This window comes from Galeopterus variegatus, unplaced genomic scaffold, assembly GCF_000696425.1.
Source record: "Galeopterus variegatus unplaced genomic scaffold, G_variegatus-3.0.2 Scaffold6371, whole genome shotgun sequence".
Classification (NCBI taxonomy): domain Eukaryota; kingdom Metazoa; phylum Chordata; class Mammalia; order Dermoptera; family Cynocephalidae; genus Galeopterus; species Galeopterus variegatus.
In genome coordinates, this window is record NW_007732482.1 from 25,329 (window position 1) to 48,615 (window position 23,287).

At 43.6% G+C, this 23,287-nt stretch overlaps 2 protein-coding genes across 6 annotated transcripts in view; one reads left to right on the forward strand and one right to left on the reverse strand.

Annotated features, from left to right (window-relative positions):
- Positions 1-1,496: 1,496 nt before the first annotated feature.
- On the forward strand, positions 1,497-6,621 carry STAR (steroidogenic acute regulatory protein). The gene is made up of 7 exons (XM_008590786.1): positions 1,497-1,605; positions 3,010-3,123; positions 3,426-3,553; positions 4,496-4,654; positions 4,800-4,984; positions 5,694-5,787; positions 6,264-6,621. Exons 1-7 carry the CDS (start codon positions 1,542-1,544, stop codon positions 6,375-6,377), a joined length of 858 nt encoding a protein of 285 aa, XP_008589008.1. The 5' UTR covers positions 1,497-1,541; the 3' UTR covers positions 6,378-6,621.
- A 3,827-nt stretch (positions 6,622-10,448) lies between these two features.
- The window catches only part of ASH2L (ash2 (absent, small, or homeotic)-like (Drosophila)), a 31,716-nt gene continuing 18,877 nt past the window's right edge, over positions 10,449-23,287 (reverse strand). For 2 of the 5 annotated variants that reach the window (XM_008590788.1, XM_008590787.1), the window contains 7 exons: positions 22,579-22,635; positions 20,269-20,436; positions 19,784-19,977; positions 13,806-13,898; positions 12,422-12,520; positions 11,301-11,360; positions 10,449-11,201 (listed from right to left, as the gene is read on the reverse strand). In XM_008590788.1, the coding sequence (XP_008589010.1) occupies positions 11,094-11,201; positions 11,301-11,360; positions 12,422-12,520; positions 13,806-13,898; positions 19,784-19,977; positions 20,269-20,436; positions 22,579-22,635 (779 nt within the window). In that variant the 3' untranslated portion in view covers positions 10,449-11,093. The remainder of the gene's footprint in view (positions 11,202-11,300; positions 11,361-12,421; positions 12,521-13,805; positions 13,899-19,783; positions 19,978-20,268; positions 20,437-22,578; positions 22,636-23,287) is intronic. The other 3 variants (XM_008590789.1, XM_008590790.1, XM_008590792.1) reach the window with 2 other exon arrangements.

Below are 23,287 nucleotides of genomic sequence, written 5' to 3' on the forward strand. Positions count from 1 at the left end.
GATGAGCACGCGCACACAAGCCACTCCATCAGAACCTGACATCTGCCTGTCCAGGAAGTCACAGGAACAAGCCGCTGCAGAAGACTGGGGTGCTCAAGGGAGGCTTCGCAGGGAAGGGGCTGCGGGGACCTAAAGAATGGCTGGGACCCCTCCCGCCGCTTCACCAGGGTTGAGATGGGGTGTGGGGCTCGCCCCGCTCTGTATGGGCTCCAAACACCAGGCCTGCTTGAGCATCTCCTGTCCCTTCCACCCTGTCTGGAGTGAGGGAGGTGGTGTAAGCACATGGGGCCCTGCTGCTCTGCCCATTTCTAGGCTTTCCCTCTGTCTCTGGGCAGTGGTGACAGGACACAGCACTCTCACCCAGGAGGCAGGGCCTGGGCCAGGGGCAGATCTAGTGTGCTGCTGTCTACTCTCAATGTTCTTGCCAGGTGACTCTGGCTTTAAAGCAGCCTCAAGCCACTCCTAAAGGGAACTTTCATCAGAGGCCAGCTGCAGGCTCACAGGGGATTTGCCTCACTGTGCCTGGGCAACAGCGTGGGCACTGCAGTGGCACCCCTGCGGCCTCATGAGTCCGTGCTTAGCACCACGGGGCCCCCAAAATGCACAGACCGGGGTGAGCACCCCAAAGCCCTGTCTTTTCAACCTCTCTGCACATGCTGAGCCTCATGGCACGGCTTGCAGCCAAAGTTGCTGGGGACAAGTGTGCGGCAGGGCGCGGGGTGTGGCCCAGGCCCAGGGCTACTCTCGCCCCCAGCTCTGCTCCGGCGCAAAGCACTCAGGGGCGAACTCACTCAGACTGCGGCTTTGGTAAGGGCTGCTTATATAAACGAAGAGGGGAACACACGAAGTGTCCCAAGGACTGGCGCTGTGTGCCAGCTCTGCCACCTACCAGCTGTTTGACCTTACACAAGTCATCTCTCTCTGCACTTCGGGCCCCTCACCTGTAAGAACGGGGGCCAGACAGCCTCCGCCAGCTTTGACTCGCTAGACTGTCTCAGCAGAGAGCCTGGCCCGTTCCCTGGAACAGTGTTGCTCAAAGTATAGCGTGTAGTCCACAGAATAGCTGCATGGCAGTCACGTGGGAAATGTTTCTTAAACGGAGGTTTCTGAGCCTCAATTCTAGACCCATTAAATCTGCAGTGTCTGAGGATGAGGGCTACAAATCTGCATTTTATACTTTTAAGAACCACTATGTGCCTTCTTCTAAACTGCCTCCATCTCCGCTGCTGCTGTATCCACCAAGTCCAGCCCCAACACCCCCCTTTGCACACCTCCCCCACGCTCCCCACAAGTGGCCAAAGCAGCAGTGTGGCAATCGCTCCATCCTTGACCCTTCCTTTGCAGTGAGTGATGGCTTTTTTATCTCCCGCTGATGAAGCACAACCTTCAGCTGGAAGCATTTAAGACAGAACAGAGAGTCCAGGCTGCACCTGCAGGACCCAGAGGCAGACCTTGAGGGGCTCAGGAAGGAAGCAGCCGCCACACTTGAGAGCTGCTGCCACTGCCGCCACCACCGCCACTGCCACCCCGGCCCAGAAACAATGCTTCTAGCAACATTCAAGCTGTGTGCTGGGAGCTCCTACAGACACATGCGCAACGTGAAGGGTGAGTTCCCCGGAGCTGATGACACAGGGGTTGACCAGGAGCTCTCAGGCGATATGGTTTAGCAGAAAGTACTGGGGTAGGCCGCTCAGGTTCTGGTTCCGGGTGTGCTTCTCACTGGGTAAGCCTGTCCCTTCCCTTCTGGACCTCCTTTTTCCCACCTGAAGAACCAGGCTGGACACTAAGATGCCTGTGTCCCTTCCAGATTCTGTCATGTCTGGTCTCACTCCAGGGTTCCTGACTCTGCCTTCCTTCAGGGCTGAACAAGGCTCATGGCGAGTACTAGCAAAGTCTTGAGCACAGCGGTAGAGGCAGAAGTGGTCAGTTCTGGCCGGCCTCAGGCCCCAGCAGAGAAAGGCAGGGGAGGAGGACAGAAGGGCAGGGTGGGTAGAGTTATCACTGTGACAGCCGAGAAGAGGCACGAACAATAGGCCTCTTCAATAGAGCTAATTAGGACCCAAGGTCATTAGAGTCAGTCCCCTGCCACCACTGAAGGGTACACAAACCAACAAGTCCTTTCCAATGACCCTGGGTTGAGTTAGCTACCGTATGTACAGAGGCCACGCTTGAAAGACCGGCAGCCGGCAGCAGGGCTGTCCTCCACAAGACTTGGCTGGCTCAGAACCCAGCGGCACACCGAGCAGCTTACTCACGCTGAGGACCCTAGCTGCTGGCAAGAGCAGCGGGGCTGTCCTCCACAAGACTTGGCTGGCTCAGAACCCAGCGGCACACCTAGCAGCTTACTCACGCCGAGGACCCTAGCTGCTGGCAAGGGAACAGCTTTCTTCTGTCCTTCTGCAGCAGGATTTTTCTGGTTGTTTGAACAAAGCTTCTCTCCCAGAAAGGGGGAAACTCCAGCAGGCTCTGGTGTAACCCCCGTCTCCAGGGAGGGCCAGGTCCAAACGCACCAGATGGAAGGCAGATTTCTGGGCCCTGGCAGCAGGGCTGTCCTCCACAAGACTTGGCTGGCTCAGAACCCAGCGGCACACCGAGCAGCTTACTCACGCTGAGGACCCTAGCTGCTGGCAAGGGAACAGCTTTCTTCTGTCCTTCTACAGCAGGATTTTTCTGGTTGTTTGAACAAAGCTTCTCTCCCAGAAAGGGGGAAACTCCAGCAGGCTCTGGTGTAGCCCCCGTCTCCAGGGAGGGCCAGGTCCAAACGCACCAGATGGAAGGCAGATTTCTGGGCCCTGGAGGCAGCCTAGTGTAGTGTAACAAGCACTGAACTGGGAGTTGGAGACCTGGCTCTAGTTCAAGCACCTACTGGAAGTCTGTGTGTTCCTGAGCAAATCACATCCCTCTCCAACACAGTTTCCTCATCTGTGACAAAGTAAGGAGTTGGAATAGTCCATGTCTAAGGGACTCTCCAGCTCCTAGGCAGCGGTTTCCTTCTCTTCTTCCCTGCAGGGCTGAGGCACCAAGCTGTGCTGGCCATTGGCCGGGAGCTGAACCGCCGGGCACTGGGGGACCCGACTCCTAGTGCATGGATTAACCAGGTTCGGCGTCGGAGCTCTCTGCTTGGTAAGTGCTGAGGCTTCTGGGTTTCTGCCAGTGGCAGACTTCAGGGTGCAAATGTCCTGCATGTAGTTCTGGTTCCCCTCCTGTCCTTTCTTACACAACTTGGGGAGAATGTTCCCACCCTAGAGTTCCTCAAGGCAGATCCCCGGTCGCCTGTAGCTGCTGTGTCTAACTTGACCTGCAGGCTGAACCCTATGGCTTTGGTCTTGGCTCTTCAGAGGAAAGAGCAGATCCAGAGGTTAAAGGGATGAAAGCTGGTGAGAAGGTAGGGACTGGAAGCTCCCTCTCCTTGGCTGTGTAACCAGGTTCTGGGCTGGAAGAAATTCTGTACAGCGACCAGGAGTTGGCCTACATCCGGCAGGGAGAGGAGGCCATGCAGAAGGCCCTGGGCATCCTCAGTAACCAGGAGGGCTGGAAGCAGGAGACTCAGCAGGTAAGGGTGGGTGTGGAAAACCCACAGTTCCTCACTGTTCCACTGCCATCTTCAGTATCCTTAGCTACCCTGCAAATACACTGTACACCCATTCAGCAGAGACCCTGCAATGGGGACTCCCTGTGCAGTAGAGGACTCATCACCCTGGGTCAGAACTCCCACAGCGCCTAAGTGCATCGTGACATTCAGCCCACCTTGTGGCCAAGCTTGTGGGGGTGATGTGGGCTCACCCTGCAACAGGGCTGGACTAGAATACCAAGGTGGCCCAAGGCCTTCTGGGGTCCTCTGTTCCAGATCTGCACCCTCACTGGGAGCCAGTAACACGGCTCATGTTAAAGGCAACCAGCTCTATTATCAGAAGCTTTGGTGGCTTCACCTTCAGCAAAAGTTTACATGCTGCCCATGACCCAGAGTTCAGGAAAACCTCTCCTTCCCCAAGTTCTCAGAGTAATGGAGTTAATAGGCTACTAGTTTGGGAGTCAAGAAACCTGGGATCTAGGCTCAGTGCTGCTGTTAGCTAAGGGTGCCTGGGCACATTACTGACCCCACATCCTGGTGTGAAATGACATATTGAAACTAAACACAACCTCTAAGATCTCTCCCAGCATTCTATGTATATAACTAGCTGGTTGTGGACCACACTTTTCCCAATCCCAGGTTTCTCTCTCAGGGTCTTTGAGCTACTAAAGTTAAGTGTCTGTTTAGCTGGACCCCCCCCCCTCCCCACCACCATTCACCACCAAGGAGAGAGAGGCAGGTGCACGAGGCTTGTGGCAGCAAAGACATCCTGCTCTACCTGAGACAGAGGTCCAAGTCTCCTCATGCTTAGCTTCAAGACCCTTTTGCAGGCCCCTCTCTACCTTCCCTGTTATTGTCCAGGAGACCTAGGCTAGGAATACTGTTCTCTGACATTCTTCCTGGGGCCCCTTTCTCCCCTGACAGGCCAATGGGGACAGAGTGCTGAGTAAAGTGGTCCCAGACGTGGGCAAGGTGTTCCAGCTGGAGGTGGTGGTGGACCAGCCCATGGGCAGGCTCTATGAGGAGCTTGTGGAGCGCATGGAGGCAATGGGAGAGTGGAACCCCAATGTCAAGGAGATCAAGGTAAGGACAGTCCAGGTGTGGGTGGAGGGACCCGAGAGTGACCAGTTTGAAAGGTGGGCCAAAGAAGGGACCTCAAGCTGTGGGGTGGTGCTTAACCTCAGCACTGGCTGAGTAGGGATTCTGGTTTCCTTGTGTGGTCTGGCAGGTCCTGAAGAAGATTGGAAAAGATACAGTCATCACTCATGAGTTGGCTGCAGAATCGGCAGGAAACCTCGTGGGGCCACGTGACTTTGTGAGTGTGCGCTGCGCCAGGCGCCGAGGCTCCACCTGTGTGCTGGCTGGCATGGCCACACACTTTGCAGAGATGCCTGAGCAGAAAGGTGTCATCAGGTAATAATGGCAGCAGGCTTAAAACTCCCCTGTCCTAACATTTGCCTGCAGGCACACACCCAAGTGTGTGATGGTCTCAATCCCCCACTCCAAGAAACCAATCCTTGGTCCACACCCTCAGCTTCCTTTTACAAAAAAAGATTCTCATTTTCCAGAGTTGGGGAGAACATGCATGAACTGAAACAACAAATTACATCCCATAAACATGTACAATGAAAAAGTAAATTAAAAAAATTTTTTAAAAAGCCACAATAAGTGAAACAAAACAGAACACAACACAAAGTTGGGAGAAAGCACTACTTTGACAGTCACAACCATCCCAGGTTTAAGAACCGTAATTTTCTGAAGCAACGGGCAGGACTGAGGTTCAGCCGGTAGGTTCAGGTACAGCTGTACTGGCAACTAAAATATTGAAATAATGCACACTACTTAGAACACCATGGATCCCTGAGTTCCCTTTCCCTGACTTCCCACTAATGGGCACAAGAGGCCTCCAGGTTATAGACTGGCTACAGCTGGCATTTGTTCTGCTGAGCTGGTAACCATGCCAACTGTTAAATATTGCCCTTGGCGAAGGTAGGTACTTCCCTACCTTTGATGAGATTTAGAAAAAAGACAAGGTACTCCAGAAATGCGGCCGGTGTATAAACAGTCAGCGTGAGAGAGAACTCTGGATTGTCCTCTGACTTGACTTCTTTTCACCTGCCAGAGCTGAGCACGGTCCCACCTGCATGGTACTTCATCCCCTGGCTGGAAGCCCCTCGAAGACCAAACTCACTTGGCTGCTCAGTATAGACCTAAAGGTGAGGGGCATGGGAGGTGGCTCAGGAGGTGGGCAGTAGTGAAAAAAATAGGCTCTTCCTCCTCCCCCATGGAACAGAGAATCTTCCATTTTGCTAGAATCACAGGCTGCTGGACAGAGAAGGGACTTGAGTAATGTAGTGCTAGCCTACCATCTCAAAAGCCTGCAATGACTCCCTCTTGCCTCTCATATCAAATTTCAACTCTAACATTACCATTTTAGAAAGAAAAAGGCCCAGAGATCTTCAGTCTGAGAAAGATAAAGCAACTTGCTCAGGGTCACACAGCTGGGGGACAGGACTGAAATCTGGGCAGCATTGCACTCCTCCGGCCCTTGACCTTGGGTCAACTCCAGGACTGCACCTATAAACACAGCTGGAAGACCAAGCCCCAGGCAACCCACGCTTGTAATAGGGTGCACAAGTGTCTAGAACGGAACATCACCCACCAGATGGCCAAATTCTATTTTCTACTCTAGGGGTGGCTACCAAAGACTATCATCAACCAGGTCCTATCACAGACCCAGGTGGATTTTGCCAATCACCTGCGCAAGCGCCTAGAGACCAGCCCTGCCTCTGAAGCCAGGTGTTAGAGACCAGCCTGCTGTTCCCCACTGTGCCCGGCTGACTGCTTGCATCATCAGGAAGATCCCTGCTGGAAGCCTGCAAGTCTGTTTAAGATCTTCGTCTGGCAACAGTGGGAAAGGGTGGTGGTGTTTAGAGTATGATACTACGATTCAGATTGCTAAGAGTTTTAGTACCAAGAAAATAGGGATGAGGCTCTTAGATATAGAGACAGCCTTCTAACTTCATTCATCTTGTGAAATGAAGGTTAAAGCTCCTAAAATACTTGTAAAACTTTTTTTCTGGGCCCTTATATGGTAAGAGTTTTAGTACCAAGAAAATAGGGATGAGGCTCTTAGATATAGAGACAGCCTTCTAACTTCATTCATCCTGTGAAATGAAGGTTAAAGCTCCTAAAATACTTGTAAAACTTTTTTTCTGGGCCCTTATATGTCTACCTAAAAACATCTTAAAACCGCTAGCGACTGATATGGATGCAGGGGATACTAAATACAGGAATCGGGAACTCTTGGTTTATGGGCTCGAAACTCCATTCCCTGCAGGCAATTGTGTGTAGACAAAGCAGGGTCTCACAAAGCGGGGCTCCAGCAGCCCCCTGCTCCTCCATCTAGCAGCTACAGAGATACACCAAAGCATTCCCACAGTAGGTACCTTCCGGAAATATATTCCAAATTTTCTCTATGGAAAAATACAAATCTAATTATTAGACTGGTTTCCCTACTTTTTCCATAAGCACCAGTAAGAACAAAGAACCATAACTAACATAAAAACTGCAGTCTGTACCTCTTTTAAAATTCTACTCTTAAAAAAAAATCTATTCTAGGGCTGGCCCGGTGGCGCACTGCTACAGTGCACTGCTTGGGAGCATGGCAACGCTCCCGCCGAGGGTTCGGATCCCACATACAGACCAGTTCCCGCTCACTGGCTGAGCGAGGTGCGGGCGCAGCACCGAGGGTTGCGATCCCGTTGCCGGTCCCGGTCCGGTACGGGCGCAACACTGAGGGTTGCGATCCGTTGCCGGACACGAAAAAAGACCAAAAAAAAATCTATTCTAGTGGATTACAACTTCATACTAGAGGAGTCGTGGACAAAGATTATAGTTAGTTAAACTAAATCCCCGAGCTCCGTATAAGAAAAGAAACTACTGGGGATTTATATCATCAATTATTTAGAATCTGTTACCAGAACTTTTCATAAAAATTTAATTTCTATGATAAGCACAAACCTGAATCAGTTCTTAAAGAACTCTACAACTGATAGCTGATTAACAGGCCCTGAAGACAAAGATTATAACTGAGGATTTTTACTTAGCTAATTAAAAGTACCAAATATGAGAGAACAATATTACTAAGGTAAAGTTAACAACATTTATATTACTTATGATGTCAGTCAGTAGTAAGAGAATCCCACAGCTGCCAACTTGGCTCGGGGCTGCCAACTTCTCTACTTGAACAGGTTAAAATTTTACTATTTTGGGAGAACTGGCTGAAGGGATAACATGGTGATAGCAAATTCCCTTTTCCAGGATTCAGAGAACTTGTAATTTAAAAATATAAATTGAAATGGGATTACTTTGCTAAAATGTGTTAAGTAGAATGAAAAAAAAATCAACAATTACCACCTAAAGCTCTTCTGTTCTAGTTTTAATAGCATTGATGATTTACACCATTTGGAAATAAGAGTTCTAGCTTATTTATTAAACAAAATAGCAACAGTGGGAACACTGATATTTATTGAGGTATTAAAACTTTACAACTGATAGAGGTGTTTATTATAATTTATTCTGATTGCTTCTTAGAGTAGTGTTTTTTTGGCATGGGTGAAATTATTGCTTATCTAGGAACCTCAGAGTAAGGGTAGATAGTTGTAGAGAAATATTTCTACCATTACTAGATAAGAGAAAATGGTTACTTGTTTAAAGATATGTTAATACAAAATATACTCTTGTTTCAAGAGAACAGGCTGACAGTAAAAAAAAGGGCTTTCAACAAACACCATGGTTTTGAACTGGATTATAATTTGCCTCCTTCAAACTATGTAACTGTGTCTTTGTGGTATCTGGGGAGATATTTTCCCACTTAATTTTACATTGGATTTAAACAAGTTGTCACAGATGATCTGATTACAGAAACTACTTTTTATAGGACTATCTGAAGAGTAGGTATTCTCTGAGTGCCTCAAATGAACCTTATTAAAACACACACACACACACACACTCTCTCTCGAATATCAAGTATTAACAAGAAAATCATTATTTCTGTCACCTCTGACTTACGAAAGCCGAGTATACAAAAACCTCATTTTATAGTTTAGATGGAGAGGGGGCACACAACTTATATGTGGTCACTTATGTGACAAAGAGTTTACCTCCAGCTTCCTCTGGGTTATACCACCTCATTTTCTTGGAGTCCCTCAAACTCTGGTGATCTAAAAGCTTTATAACCAGGTTTGCTCTTTTAAGACCAGCCCACAAATTAATGTGTCTAGGGGTGATGGGCTGTATTAGTCCTTTTTGTGCTGCTATAAAAAAATACCTGAAACTGGGTGATTTATAAAGAAAAATGATATTTACTGCTTACAGTTTCTGAGGCTGGGAAGTCCAAAGTCCATCTGGTGGTGGCAACAGTGACCCAGGGGTCTCACATGGCAAGATGGTGGAAGCAGAGAGAGCAGAGAGAAAAACAGACTCTCCTCTCTCTTTTAAAGCCCTCAGAACCACACCCCGACCAGGTCCTACAGTCCAATCAATTCTTTAAGGCTCCACCTTTCAATTACCATGATAGGATTTCCCACCCTCTTAACAGTCACAGTGGGGGCTAAGTTTCTTTTTTTTTCCTTTTTGTCTTTTTTCGTGACCGGCAACGGATCGCAACCCTCAGTGTCGCGCCCGGACCGGGACCGGCAACGGGATCGCAACCCTCGGTGGTGCGCCCGCACCTCGCTCAGCCAGTGAGCGGCCAGTCCGTACGTGGGATCTGAACCCTCGGCAGGAGCGCCGCCGCGCTCCCAAGCGGCGCACTGTAGCAGTGCGCCACCGGGCCAGCCCCGGGGGCTAAGTTTCTAATGCATAAAATTTGGGAACACAGTTCAAGCTTCAATGAGTTTTGCAGGACATTATTCAATCCACTACATGGGCCTACAGTCAAACCGACTCTGTTAGGTTTCCTGTTAAGATATATGGAATGGCAAAAATGAAGAGCGTGGGAGATTCATTAGGACACAAACATATTAGTTAATGCTACTAATAAGTAAATGCTACCTAATAAGTTACTAATATTCACTTGAAATTTGGGCAATTTCATAAGCAGGAAAATGACAATAAGATATTCAGAAGAGCCACAGGCACAAGATATGATGACTCTGTGGCAACATATCCCCTGCCTCTTGGTGATCCGCTCCACCTGTTAACCTAGGTAGAAAGTAACATGCAGGAGAGTCTTTGGGGCAATGCTGGGAGGGCTGCATTTGTTGTAAGACTGATGTATTTAAAAAGGGAGGTAGGGAAGCGATAAAGGGATGCCCAGGGAAGGGGCATTCTTACATTCCAATTGTTACTCTTTTTTTTTTTTTTTTTTTTAAAGGATGACCGGTAAGGGGATCTCAACCCTTGGCTTGGTGTTGTCAGCACCACGCTCAGCCAGTAAGCAAACCAGCCATCCGTATATAGGATCCGAACCCGGGGCCTTGGTGTTATCAGCACCGCACTCTACCGAGTGAGCCACGGGCCAGCCTCCAATTGTTACTCTTCTGAAAACTGCCCTTTAACCACCAGCTATTACAAAGGAAGACAAGCAGGGCAGGAAAATAACCTGCACACATCAATACCCATGTTCAAAGAGAAGAGCGGGAAGTAGATTATCAGCCCTTTTAAACTGCCGTTCACCTCCTTGAGATTCCAGTTTTCACAGGACAAGGGGGGTGGCTGATCTGGTGGGTGGCAAGGACGGGAGCAACAGGAGAGTGGCCGAGACACAAGCCAGAAACCTGTGTGCTCCTTCCAATGCTGGCTCTCCTTCCTCATCCAGCCCCCATTTCTGACGCTGTCACCAAGAAGGAACCCAACTTGAAGGGAAGCAAAGTGCCATACAAACTTGAAAACAAGTTTTATTTGGGAAGAGTTTCTAATTTTTTAAAGCTGCGAGCAAGTTCCTTTCACAAGTACGGTTCTAGAGACCGAGGGGTTTCAGAGATCCCAGTGTTCAAAAGCATATTTCAAAATTATTTTAATAACAAAACCAAATGCACATCAAAAGGAAATAGCTTTTAGATTGGTTTAGAAAGTATGGTCATAGATTTCAGCTTCTCTCAGATACAGGCCCACCACTTCCTTGGAGATCAGGTGGGATGGACCCAATGCCCACAGAAGGAAGTGTCTTCAAATAAGTTAGCTACTTGGACAAGATTATTCACTCCTTAGGAAATACAGTAAGATAAGTCCCAGCTGGCCGGTTATATGGTACAGCACCAGTTTCACAGGGAGCTTATGGGATCCAGGGTCAGCAGGTGTTGGCTTATGGCACACAAAATAAGAGCAATCACTGAAAGTGGGGGGGAGAGCGGTGAAGGGTGGGGAGTTTCCCGCAGTCCTACCCAACCTCTTCACTTGCTAAAAGGAGAGTCTGTGTTCTGTAGCATCTCTGGGAGAACATTTGAGACTGTTAAAAAATAAAAATCCCAGTATTATTCCCCAGAATGTCCATATCTGAAAAGAAAGAGAGACCCGGTCAGGGTTCCCATGGGGGACTGCGCCTCCCATCCACTTCTGTTTCCACATGATATAGGACATCAGCCAGAGTATGTTCTACCACAGCGCCCCAGCCCATGTCACTCATCTGCGGGAGGAACGAGAAAGGGAAACAGGGTGACTAGAGTAACCACAGCAAGAAATGAAGACACTGAGGATGCATGCAGACATACCGAACGGTACTCACAGGGTGGTAAGTGAGATCCTTTGGAGGATACTTGAAGCACGGTCCAAAGTTAATGGAAACCTGGGGTAAATTCAGTTCAAGCAGACACGGAAAAAAAGAAAGAAGTAAGTACTGAAAAAGTCAATTTGACACGGGAAAACTTTCATTTTAAATGTAGCTATGGTACTCAAGGTATAAATGGAACGAATGAGATATATATCGCTAAAAGTGGCCAACATCCTAATGTCCATCAGGAATTAGGTAAATAAAACAGACCCGTGTTGATTTCTGTTGACAACCTAAAGATATCCTTATTTTACCTTCTTTTTTTTTTTCCTTTTTGTCTTTTTCTTTTCGTGACCGGTAATGGGATCGCAACCCTCAGTGTCGCGCCCGTACTGTGACCAGCAACGGGATCGCAACCCTCGGTGTTGCGCCCGCACCGCGCTCAACCAGTGAGCGGACCGGTCTCTATATGGGATCCGAACCCTCGGCGGGAGCGCCGCCACACTCCCAAGCGCCGTACTCTACCGACTGCGCCACCAGGCCGGCCCCTTATTTTACCTTCTTTAATGGTGGCTACTAACAGACTGAAAGTACTCTACCGAGTGCGCCACCAGGCCGGCCCCTTATTTTACCTTCTTTAATGGTGGCTACTAACAGACTCAAAGTGCACAAAAATCTCCCTGCATTAACTACTCAATCTTTTTTTTTTTTTTTTTAAACAAACAGACCCTAATAATAGTCTCCTCCTCCATGCTGAATCATAGTTAAAACAAAAAACAAACACAATACAAGCAATAGTTACAGACAATAACTGGTAGGTTATCACATGTAACCGTGAACTGACTTATGCGTGTGTGTATTTTACACCCTTCACACGGAACAGTCACACTCACCACATTGTGCATTCAAAGGAAAGCAATGGTGAAACGCTGACTGCATCACTGTTATCTTTCCAAGCAAATGCTTCCTACAACCCCAAGGATTTTTGAACCAAACAGTAATAGCAGCCACACATTCCTGTGTCACTCCTCGGCTATTCAGATTTCTTTCTAGAACCCAGTCAATGGCTTTTCCACCACAACCCATTCACCTCCTTCCCTCAAGTTCTGTCCACAGAATGGACGTAGGACACGTACCGTGCAGCTCTTGTACAGTGAGATGGCTGGAAAGTAAACTCCCTCAAAAATATCTTTGTAAGCCACACCTTGGTTGACACCATTTTTATAAAATATTATCTGAAACAAAACAAAAACCATGGTTTTACTTCATATTTTAAAGAAAGAATGAACAAAAAAGAACTGACTTGGAGAACACTTTAGAAGTGCTACCACCAGACTGGTAATAATGTATCCCACAAATAGAACATAGCTTGAGTAACAACAATATCTTCAACTTATACATCACCTTAGGCTTTCCAAAGCACACTTCCACGCACCATTCCAGCTGGACTTCAGGTTTCTTATTTGCTTTCTGAATCCCTATGCTACGCATAACAGTTCTACATTCCATTATTCATTATATTGTATTTATAAAAACTAAGCTGGTCTTCCACGGATCCCTTGGGACTATACCTGGTTAAGCTTGCTTATGTATCTATCCCGTTCTCTTGCCTCAATTCTCACTGCTGTTTTTTAACTTAGAAGTTCTCTTAGGATCATCTGTCACAGCCTCTGAATCCTCTGAATTTTCTTTGTCCTTTCTCTTCCATAATTATCCTGAATAGTCTGTCTTAACCACTATATATGTGGTCTTCAGAAAAGGATCGTTTCTCTTCCCAGCAAGAGCTATCTTCTGCCTGGCTGTATTTTCTGGCTATATCATCCTCAAATCTATTAACTGCTTCCCTTTACTATTTTTCTCCGAAAAAGACCTGGAACTCTAGCTTCTTCATTTCTCCTGCATTCCCTTCTATTACAGTCCCAGGTGGCTTCACAGCATTTTTATGAGAAAATGTTTCCAGCTCAGAACTTTTTCCTCCCCACCCACTTTCCCCTTCATTTTTGGCCCTTGTGCCTACCCCAGATGTGCCATCCCTTTTTTGCTATGGCCTTGGCAGACATGTTCCCAACAACCCTGGGAGTAGGAGGCAGGAAAGACCTAGAGGACAACGTGTGAGCCATTACAGCTCCTGGTACCTCTGGGTCACACAGCAAGGTCTCCTCCTCAAGTACTCCAGTGTTCCCCTGCACTTGACACCTCCTCTGATAAACAATAAAGATACCTGACTTGCTTCCTCAACCTCCTGTGGATTTTTCTTATCAGGCCACTATTTTTATACCCTTTGCTCTACAGTGTTCCTGAAAGACCACCACCATCCCTCTAACAGCAGCAGCATGGTACTACAGAAAAAGCACAAAGACAGTAGGCAGGAGAGTGAGCTTGCTCTGCTGCTGGCTAGCTGTGCTACCAGAAAAATCCTTCATTCCCTTTTGGGTCCCATTCTCCTCACTTTTATAATTCAGGGGTGGGTCCCAATCTTCAAGGCCTTATAATACTGATGTTTTTATGACCATGACTCACCTCACTATGGGGAGTCTGCTTTAGACTCTTCTCTGCTTTATCCACAAAGTCTTTTTCCTCAAAATACAAATAACTCTTGAACTTTATCAAAGCCTTGAAAATGGGAAAAAAAAAAAAAAAAGCACATTGAAGTATCAGGTACGTCATCATGGGGGAAAAAAAAGCCAGAGTCACACAAATAGCACTGAGTCCTTGAGCTCTACAACGAAAATTAAAAATCTTTGCGATTTGGTTTTGCTAGATTTTGAACTTCTATGTGCTTCTTAAAAAATACAAGATTGCATATGTTTGTTCAACATTTTCAATAAAGGCTGTAGTAAGAAAATCTGTGAGGAAATACAACATACAAATACATACTCTCACCACCACAAGAACACCCAGAAAAGTGGATATATTCACACCTTTACCCAATAATCTCAGTAAAGAAATGACAAGTTTACTGAGTTTAAAATCCCTTGTTGTATAAAAAACATTTCTTCCCTCCTAGTTTCCTCTTTCTCCCTTAGGTGGTCTCTGGGTCACCTCTTTCTTGCTGGTCCCCATGAGTCTAATTAACTATTTACTTCCAGACAAATATAAGATACTAATTTTTTTTTTCCTTTTTGTCTTTTTTCGTGACCGGTAACGGGATCGCAACCCTCAGTGTCGTGCCCGTACCACGACCGGCAACGGGATCGCAACCCTCGGTGTTGTGCCCGCACCACGCTCAACCAGTGAGCGAACCAGTCTCTATATGGGATCCGAACCCTCGGCGGGAGCACTGCCACGCTCCCAAGCGCCGCACTCTACCGAGTGCGCCACCGGGCCGGCCCAAGACATTAATTTTTTAAAATTTAATTTCTCAGCACATACATGTATTAAGCATGGTAAAAAAAAAAAAAAATTCACAAGACATACAAGCAGATAAAATGAAGAGCACCTATCACCATGTTCCTCACCCCCAGTTCCCCTTGCAAAATGCAATCACCATTCCAGCGTCCTGGTGTTCTTCCAGAGAACCTAGGCATACGCCAGTATCTTCAGAATTAAAAAACACCCATGAACAAAAAGTATACACCAGATAAACACAAAAAGGAACAAACAAAAAAAGCTATACAAGTGGTGACATACCACGGGGAGCCGGCCGGTTAGCTCAGTTGGTTAGAGCAAGGTGTTGTAACACCAAGGTCAAGGGTTCGGATCCCCATACCGGCCAGCTTTGCATCTTGGGTCTTTCACTCAACAATATACATTGGAGATCATTTTACATCAGTATCAGATCATTTTATATGAAGCTTTCAAACGGATCCAGAGGATTCTGTTGTATAAACATATTACTAACAAATTGTTTATTTAAATTAAAAGCAAATTTTTATAACATATATAAAAAAGTTAATAATTTTAAGGATTCCTATAGTATTCTCTGAGGTAACAGCAGACCTCTGTGTTCTGTAAAACCAGGAATTAGTGTGGCATAAATTTAAGGGTTCTAGATGGCAGGAGGTGAGATGAGAGCCAACTGTATGATGCAATCAGTAAAATGCGATCTTAGGCTGTTTATTATCAGAACAAACTTAAGAGGACTTCCACTACCCAATTTAAAGTCTTACCCTAAAGCTACAATAATCAAGACACTGAAGTACTGGCATAAAAGACAAGAAATAGATCACTCGAATATAGAGCCCATAGAGAAACCACTATGTATATAGTCATTTGATTTTCACCACAGGCACCAAAGAAATCCACGGCAGAAAGAAAGGAGTTTAACAAACGGTGCTGGAATAATTGGATATCCATATGGAAAAAAATTAACCCTGACCTCTCACCCACAAAAATTAATTTTTCCTTAAAATAATTAGGTGGACCAGAGATCTAAATGGAAAAGCTGAAACCATGTTTTCAAAGGAAAACATGGGAGAATATCATCATGACGTGGGGGGTAGCCAAAGATGTTTTAACTCACAGAAAGAAATATAACTATATTAAAAAAACTTGATAAATTAGACTTCATAAGAATTAAAATTCAGTTCATCAGAAGATACCATTAATAAAATAAAATAGACAAGTCACAGACTAGGAAAAAATATTTTTAAAATACCGTATCTGACAAAGGACTATAATCTAGAACATATATACGGAACTCCTACAACTCAACAGCAGCAAATAAGATAACCCAATTAAAAAACAAGCAAAGTATATGAACAGAAACATCACAAAAGAAGATAGATGAATGGCCAGTAAGCACATGAAAAAATGCTCAATATCATTAGTCATCAAAGAAATGCTAATTTAGGGCTGGCCCATGGCTCACTTGGGAGAATGCGGTGCTGATATCACCAAGGCCACAGGTTCAGATCCCTATATAGGGATGGCCGGTTAGCTTACTTGGGAGAGCGTGGTGCTGACAATACCAAGTGAAGGGTTAAGATCCCGTTACTGGTCATCTTTTATTTAAAAAAAAAAAAAAAAAAAAAAATTTAAACTACAATGAGATACTACTACAAATCTATCAAAATGGCTAAAATTAAGTTGACAGACAATAACAAATGTTGGCAACTAAAATTCTCATACATTATTGGTACTACAAATCTATCAAAATGGCTAAAATTAAGTTGACAGACAATAACAAATGTTGGCAACTAAAATTCTCATACATTATTGGTAGGAATGGAGTCTGGCAATTTCTACAAAACTAAATATATATAACTACCCTATGATCCAGTAATTCCACTTCTATATACTGACCCAAAAGAAATGAAAACATATGCCTACAAAAAGACTTGTACAAGAATGGTCATAACAACTTTGTAGTAGTCCCAAACCTGAAACAGCTTAATTGTCCATCAATAGGAAAATGGATAAACATACTATGTGGTACATTCACACAATGGAATACTATTCTGCAGGAAAAATGAACAAACTACAGATACATGGATGAATCTCAAAAGCATTATGCCAAATGATAAAAGCTGGATGGAATCAATTACATGATTCCATTTACTTAAGTTCAAGAATAGGCAAAAACTAAAGTACAGTGGGAAAAAAAATTAAAACAGTGGTTATGTCTATGGAGCTGGGCATGCGGGTTGACTGGGACAGGGCATCAGTTAACTTCTTGAGGTGATGGTAAGACTCTACACCTCGACAAGAGTTTCGGTCAAACTCAAAACTCAGTGAATGTACACTTAAATTTGTATATTTCATTTTATATAAATTTTATATCAAAAGAAAAAACTAAAAGAGGTTCAATTAGAGAAGAGAGCACGCCAGGGGTCTTGGGCAGAAGCCGAGAGCATCCCCCTCTGCCTGGAAGCAGGCAAGAAGCATGCCAAAAACACCACTTCCATGCAGGTGGCCCACCACAGTCACTGCCACCACAGGCATGGCTACTGAAAAAGTGGCTCAACACCACAGCAGCAGCCACAGCCACAGCCACCACGTAGGTGGCCCGCCAGACACTCGACTGCACTAACACAAAGAGAGTCACCAGAGGAGACCAGAAAAAAATAGGATGTCTCTTTCCTCAAAACCCACTCCAGAGCAATAGAAGAAACAACTGTTCTACCAGATGACCAGACATCAATGAAGGGATAGCAGAAACATGAAAACCCAAGAAAATATGACACCACCAAAAGAATACAGTAATTCTCAAATATCAGACCCTATAGAGAAGGAAATCCTTGAAATGACTGGACAGGATTTCCAAGCAACAATCTTAAGGAAACTCACTGAGATTCTAGAAGAGTAAGTTAGACAACATAATGAAATGAGAAAAAAAATCCAAGATACGATGAAGGAAATTTATAACAAGATTAATACCTTAAAAAAGAATGTAGCAGAACTCATGGAACTGAAAGATTCATTCAATGAAATAAAAAACACAACCAAGAGCTTAAGCAGCAGGCTAGAACAAGCAGATGAAAAAAATTCTGATCTTGAAGATAGTCTTTTTGAAATAATCCAGGCAGACAAAAAAAAATTTTTTTTTTTAAAAATGAAGAAAACCTGAGAGAGCTAGCAGACAACCTTAAGTGCACAAACATTCAAATCATGGGTGTTCCAGAAGGGAGGAGAAAGGAAAAGGCATGGAAAACCTATTCAACAAAATAATAACAGAAAACCTCCCAGGTAGAGGGAGAGACACGGACCTTTGGATCCAGGAGGCTCAAAGATCCCCAGATTCAACCCAAAAAGATCCTCTCTAAGGCACATAATAGTCAAACTTGAAAAGCTCAAAGACAAAATCTTAAAAGAAGCAAGAGAAAAGCATCCAGTCACATATATGGGAGCCCCTATCAGACTAACAGCAGGCTTCTAAACAGAAACTCCACAGGCCAGAAGAAAATGGCAAGATACATTCAAAACACTAAAAGAAAAAAACTGCCAGCCAAGAATACTATACCCAACATGGTTATCCTTCAGAAATAAGGGAAAAATAGTGTATTTTCCAGACAGACAAAAACTGCAGGAGTTCACCACCACATGACCAGCCCTACAAGAAATCCTCAAGGGAGTCCTGCATCTGGACTCTGAAAAATGATAATCACAATCACAAATACACAAGAAAGAATAACACCAACTAATAGAACAAAAATGTAAATGAGAAAGAGAAAGAAACTAAATCTCATCACCACAAAAAGCTATAATGACAATGTAATAATGTTCCCGCTTTCTTTCTGACTTTAGCAATTTCAGTTTTTTTTTCTTGGTCAGTCTAGATAAAGATTTGCAAATTTCATTGATATTTTTATAGAATCAACTTTTGGTTTTGTTGATTTTCTCTATTGTTTTTTAATTCCTTACTGCATATATTTCATTGTAAACTTTGTTATTTCCTAGTTATATCTGCTTTGTTTTAGTTTGCTCTTCTTCTTTTTCTATGTTCCTAAAGTAGAAGTTTACATTAATGATTTGAGATTTTTCTTATTCTTAATAAAGGTGTTTACAAGTATAAATTTTCTTCTAAGCACTGCATGAGCTCTGCATCCTATAAATTTTGATATGTTGCACTTTGATTTTTATCTCAAAGTACTCTCTAATTTCCCTGTGATTTTCCATTGTTTATTTAGGAGAGTGTTGTTTAATTTCCACACATTTGTGAATTCTCTAAATTTCCTTAGACTTGTTTAGTGGTCAAAAATTAAACAAACAAGCAAAAAACAGCGATATATCATTTTGATGGTATGCACCCTTGATGTTTTGAAAATGGCATTTTATATCTGTGGTCTTTCTCCAAAAATTCATGATTTCAGTGTAATCATGAAGAAAAATATCAAATAAATTCCAATAGGGAGGCATCCTACAAAATACTTGAAAAGTACTGCTCAAAACTGTTAAGATCATTTAAATCAAGGAAAGTCTAAGAAACTGTCACAGCCAAGAACCTACAGAGGCCTGACATGTGGTATTCTATATGGCTTCCTAGAACAAAAAAAGACTTTAGGTGAAAACTAAGGAAATGTGAATACATTATGGACTTTAGTTAATAATAATGTGTTGATATTGATTCATCAATTGTTAACAAATGTACCATTGTAATGTAAGATGTGCATTAAGGAAACCTGGGTACTAAGGTATATATGAGAATTCTGTATTATCTTCTCAACTTTTCTGTATGTCAAACTATTCTAATAGTAAAGTCTATTTTTTAAAAAAAGGTTGAATTAGAATTAGATGCTAATGATATACATCCTGAAGTACTTAGCAGGGAAGGGTACCGATGTCAGCCATTTTCTCTGTAGTGCATTAAAAAAAAGGTGATGGATGTGTGGAAGAATGAATGAATGACATGTAAATGGTGGAATCCATGTGCTGAGTACTTCAGCACTGACTCAAATTTTTCAGTTTTGTCGTTATCTCTAAAAATTTTCATTACAAAATGTTGGAAAAAAAGGTGAGCTGTGGGTCTGCATCACAAGAGAACACACAGGCCACAACTGTAGGCACTGGCCGCTGCACGTCCTCAAAGCCAGGAATCCCTCGGGGGAGGCCAAACTCACCTTATCTTTATAAGTGTCAGGCAGTGACTTGGCTGTCTCTGTGTCTTCAGGAAGATTTATATAAAATCCCAGGATGTCTCCCTGTCCATAGCCAGAAGAGTAGTGTTTGCCAATGGATTGGTGGAACTTGGTTCCCTTTTTGCTCCGCCAAGAATAACTAAATTTATCATAACCTAAGGGAGCCTGAAGGTTACCTGTCCCAATAAAAAGATATACAGGAAGTCAGAGGAGTACAAGTAAACTCTGGTTTGCTGAAGGAAAAAATTATACTCCTTTTTAAAAAATATTTTTTGTCAATTTTATAAAATTGCTTACAAACTACTTCTCACAAGAATTGTACAAATGTTCCAGGAACTGTAAATCAGCTAAACCCTCAGGAACTGAATTTTATGCCCATAGTCTGATAAACACAATGGTCTTGAAGCTTTAGCCAGATGGTCTATGTCTCTCCACCTGCTGTGTTTACCTAAGGGCTGGGACCTTACCTAAGGGCTGGGACCAACCCAGTCTCGCAGCAGTGTCTGGTGGCATCTCATCCACAGTGATTTCAAAGTACCAGGCACCCTTCCGTACCCCATGAGAGGCCCGCACCATAGAGTAGCCCTTCTCTCCAACCACAGTCAGCCGGTCATCGGAGATCTTTAACTGGGGAGCTGCAGTGATAGAGATTAAAACAGGCCTGCAAATTATTTGAGGTACTTGGGGACAATTGCCACAAAAATACAACTCCCTTAACACCCCAGTAGAACAAAGTAAAAAAATAAGATCTGGTCAGGTGTTTAAAATAATAGTTCAGGAGTTTAAAAATCTCAACAGAAGATACCAACAAAGGAGAGAGGAAGAAAAAGAAAGCAAGCTGTTAGGTAATCTAGTTTTTATTAAATGTGATTACAATAAAGATGACTGGTTAAAATTAATTATACTGCATATTCCCTAAAATGTAACAAACCAATTGTAATGTGTTTGGATCCAGATTTGAACAAAACATCCTTTAAAAAGATTTAACTATTTGAAAACAATTTTAGCCCTTAAAAAACTTAACTAATGTACAGATCATCTTCAAATTAAACCAATTATCCAAATAATACCCATTTTCCCATCCAGGATCTAGTCTAAGATCCCACATTTTTTTTAGTTGTCATGTCTCCTTAGTCTTCTCCAATCTAGAACAGATCCCCAACCTTTCATGGCCTTGACACTTTGAAGAGTATAGGTAACTTTAGTTTGTAGAACATCCCTCAATTAGGTTTGTCTGGTGTTTCCTCATGTTTAGGTCCAGGTTATTATTATTTTTTTAAGTCAGGAACCCTCGTGAAGTAACTCCGTGTACTCAGAGCACCCTATCAGAGGCATGTGACGCTGGCACAGTTTGGTCGCTTGGCTGTGGTGGTGCCTGCCAGGTTTCTCCACTGTGAAACTACTATTTTCCCTTTGTAATTAGTAAGTACCTTGTGGGAGTAAAAAGATATTTGAGACAATCAAGGAAATCTGACTACAAACTAAATTCAGATGACAGCAAGTAATAACTATTCCTTTAAGTATGATAACAAATTATTGTTATAAAAGAAAATATCCATATTTTTTAGAGATTCATATTTTTTAAGAGTACATAGGATAAGATTTATTTTTTTAAAAATTCAGAAAAAAAGAAGGACAAAGTAAAGGAACAGATAAAACAAATGTGGCAAAACCCTGGTAACTGTTAAAATTTGTATGGAAATTATATGGGTATTCACTGTAACTCATCTCTCTACCTTGTGTGTGGTTTGAATCTTACTTTACTACAAGGGCTTTATGTGAAATAAGAGGACAATCTAAATAATTGAAGGGGTTACTGTGACCTGAATATGAAGGAAAAAATTACAAAAGGTGAGAGTGTATTTCCAGGCTCTGAAGCTTGATTTTATTAGAGTACAAACATTTCCAACCTAATTAAGCCTTAACTAAGGAAAAAGCATTTTAAATAGTGTTTACCACACTCTGGAGTTGTCTGAATTCTATTGGAGGAAGCACAGAATTTCAGGTAGCTAGCTTTTACGAAGGCCTTTATGATTTACAAAGTACTTTCACAGATAGGTAAGTAGCTAGATGACAGACAAGACACACTCACGACCACCAGCTCCCCTGTGCACACAGAGAAGCACATCATGTGGCCGCTCAAGCTCACGCTGAACATCAGTGGCAGAGCTTCACTGAAACCCCAGCCCCACACTCTTCCTGTTACACAATACCTTTTATTAGGCAAATAGTCCTTAAATTAAATGCATGTTGTTAAACAGAACTTCCTTAGGTATTGGCAAATTAGACCTTCTTGAATACAAATACAACTTCTTTCTTCTTCCTAAGCAATTCAGTCCCAAAGCCATTAGGTGGGACTGAACAAGGCAAATGTCCATGATGGAACAGGGTATCGAAGAGCTCACCTCCTCACAAACACCTTATAATTACAAAGGGAAAAAGAGTGACTTAACGGCGGATAAGCCAGGCAAACACCACCCTACTAAAGTGATCAAAGTGAGTATCGCCAGTATGGGACAAATTACCATCTCTGCACCACCTGACAGGAAGTGATGAGGACACAACATCACACCTATGATATTCCTTTCAAAGATGTATAACTTGAATTAAATCATGAGGAACTAAACAAACCTAAACTGAGGGATGTTCTATAAAATAACTGGCTTGTAATTTTCAAAAGCATCAAGGTCCTGAAAGCCTAGGAAAGATGGAGAAACTGTTGCAGACTGAAGACAATTTATAAGACATGATGACTAAATGCAGCAAATGATTCTCACCTGGGTCCTTTCCTATACAGGACATTACTGGATGAACTGGAGAAACTTGAATAGGATCTGAGGATTAGACAGCAGTAATTAGATGCTAATTTCCAGATTCTGACAGGTATATATGGTTCTTTAAGAATGTGAGAGTTTAATAAAAATATCTACAAATTCTTTTGACACTCTTCCTTTCATGAACCAGAACCTAATTTCCCTCCACCCGAGTGTGGGCTGGACTTACTGACACATTTCTGATAAATAAAGTTTAAAGTGTCTGTCTGACTTCAGAGAACAGGTCATAAAAAGCACTGGAAACTCCTTGGTCTCTCTTGGATCACCTGCTTTGGGGAAAGTTAGCTGCTATAGATAAGGATAAATAAGCATCCCATGGAGAGGCCCACATGGTGAGGGACTGAGGGCGTCCTGTCAAAAGCCACAGGAGTGAGCCACCTTGGAAACAGATCCTCCAGCTTCTGTCAATCATCAGAGATGGTGGCCCTGGACAAACACTTGACTGCAACCTCACGAAATTTCCTGAGCCAGACAACACAGCTAAACCACTCCTAGATTCCTGACCTGAAAAAACTGTGGGAGACAATAAACACTTGCAGTTTCAGACTGCTATGGTGACTTGTCATGCAGCAGTGCATAACTTACACAAGGAGAATGTCCTTGTTTGTAAGAAATACACACTAAAGTTCTCAAAGATGACAAGGCATCATTA

Excerpts from the sequence above, each read along its gene's own strand:
- STAR (XM_008590786.1), top strand. The coding sequence starts at position 1,542 with ATGCTTCTAGCAACATTCAAGCTGTGTGCTGGGAGCTCCTACAGACAC. Across the intron at positions 4,655-4,799 it reads CCAATGTCAAGGAGATCAAG|GTCCTGAAGAAGATTGGAAA; the intron begins GTAAGGACAGTC and ends GTGGTCTGGCAG. Across the intron at positions 4,985-5,693 it reads GAGCAGAAAGGTGTCATCAG|AGCTGAGCACGGTCCCACCT; the intron begins GTAATAATGGCA and ends TTCACCTGCCAG.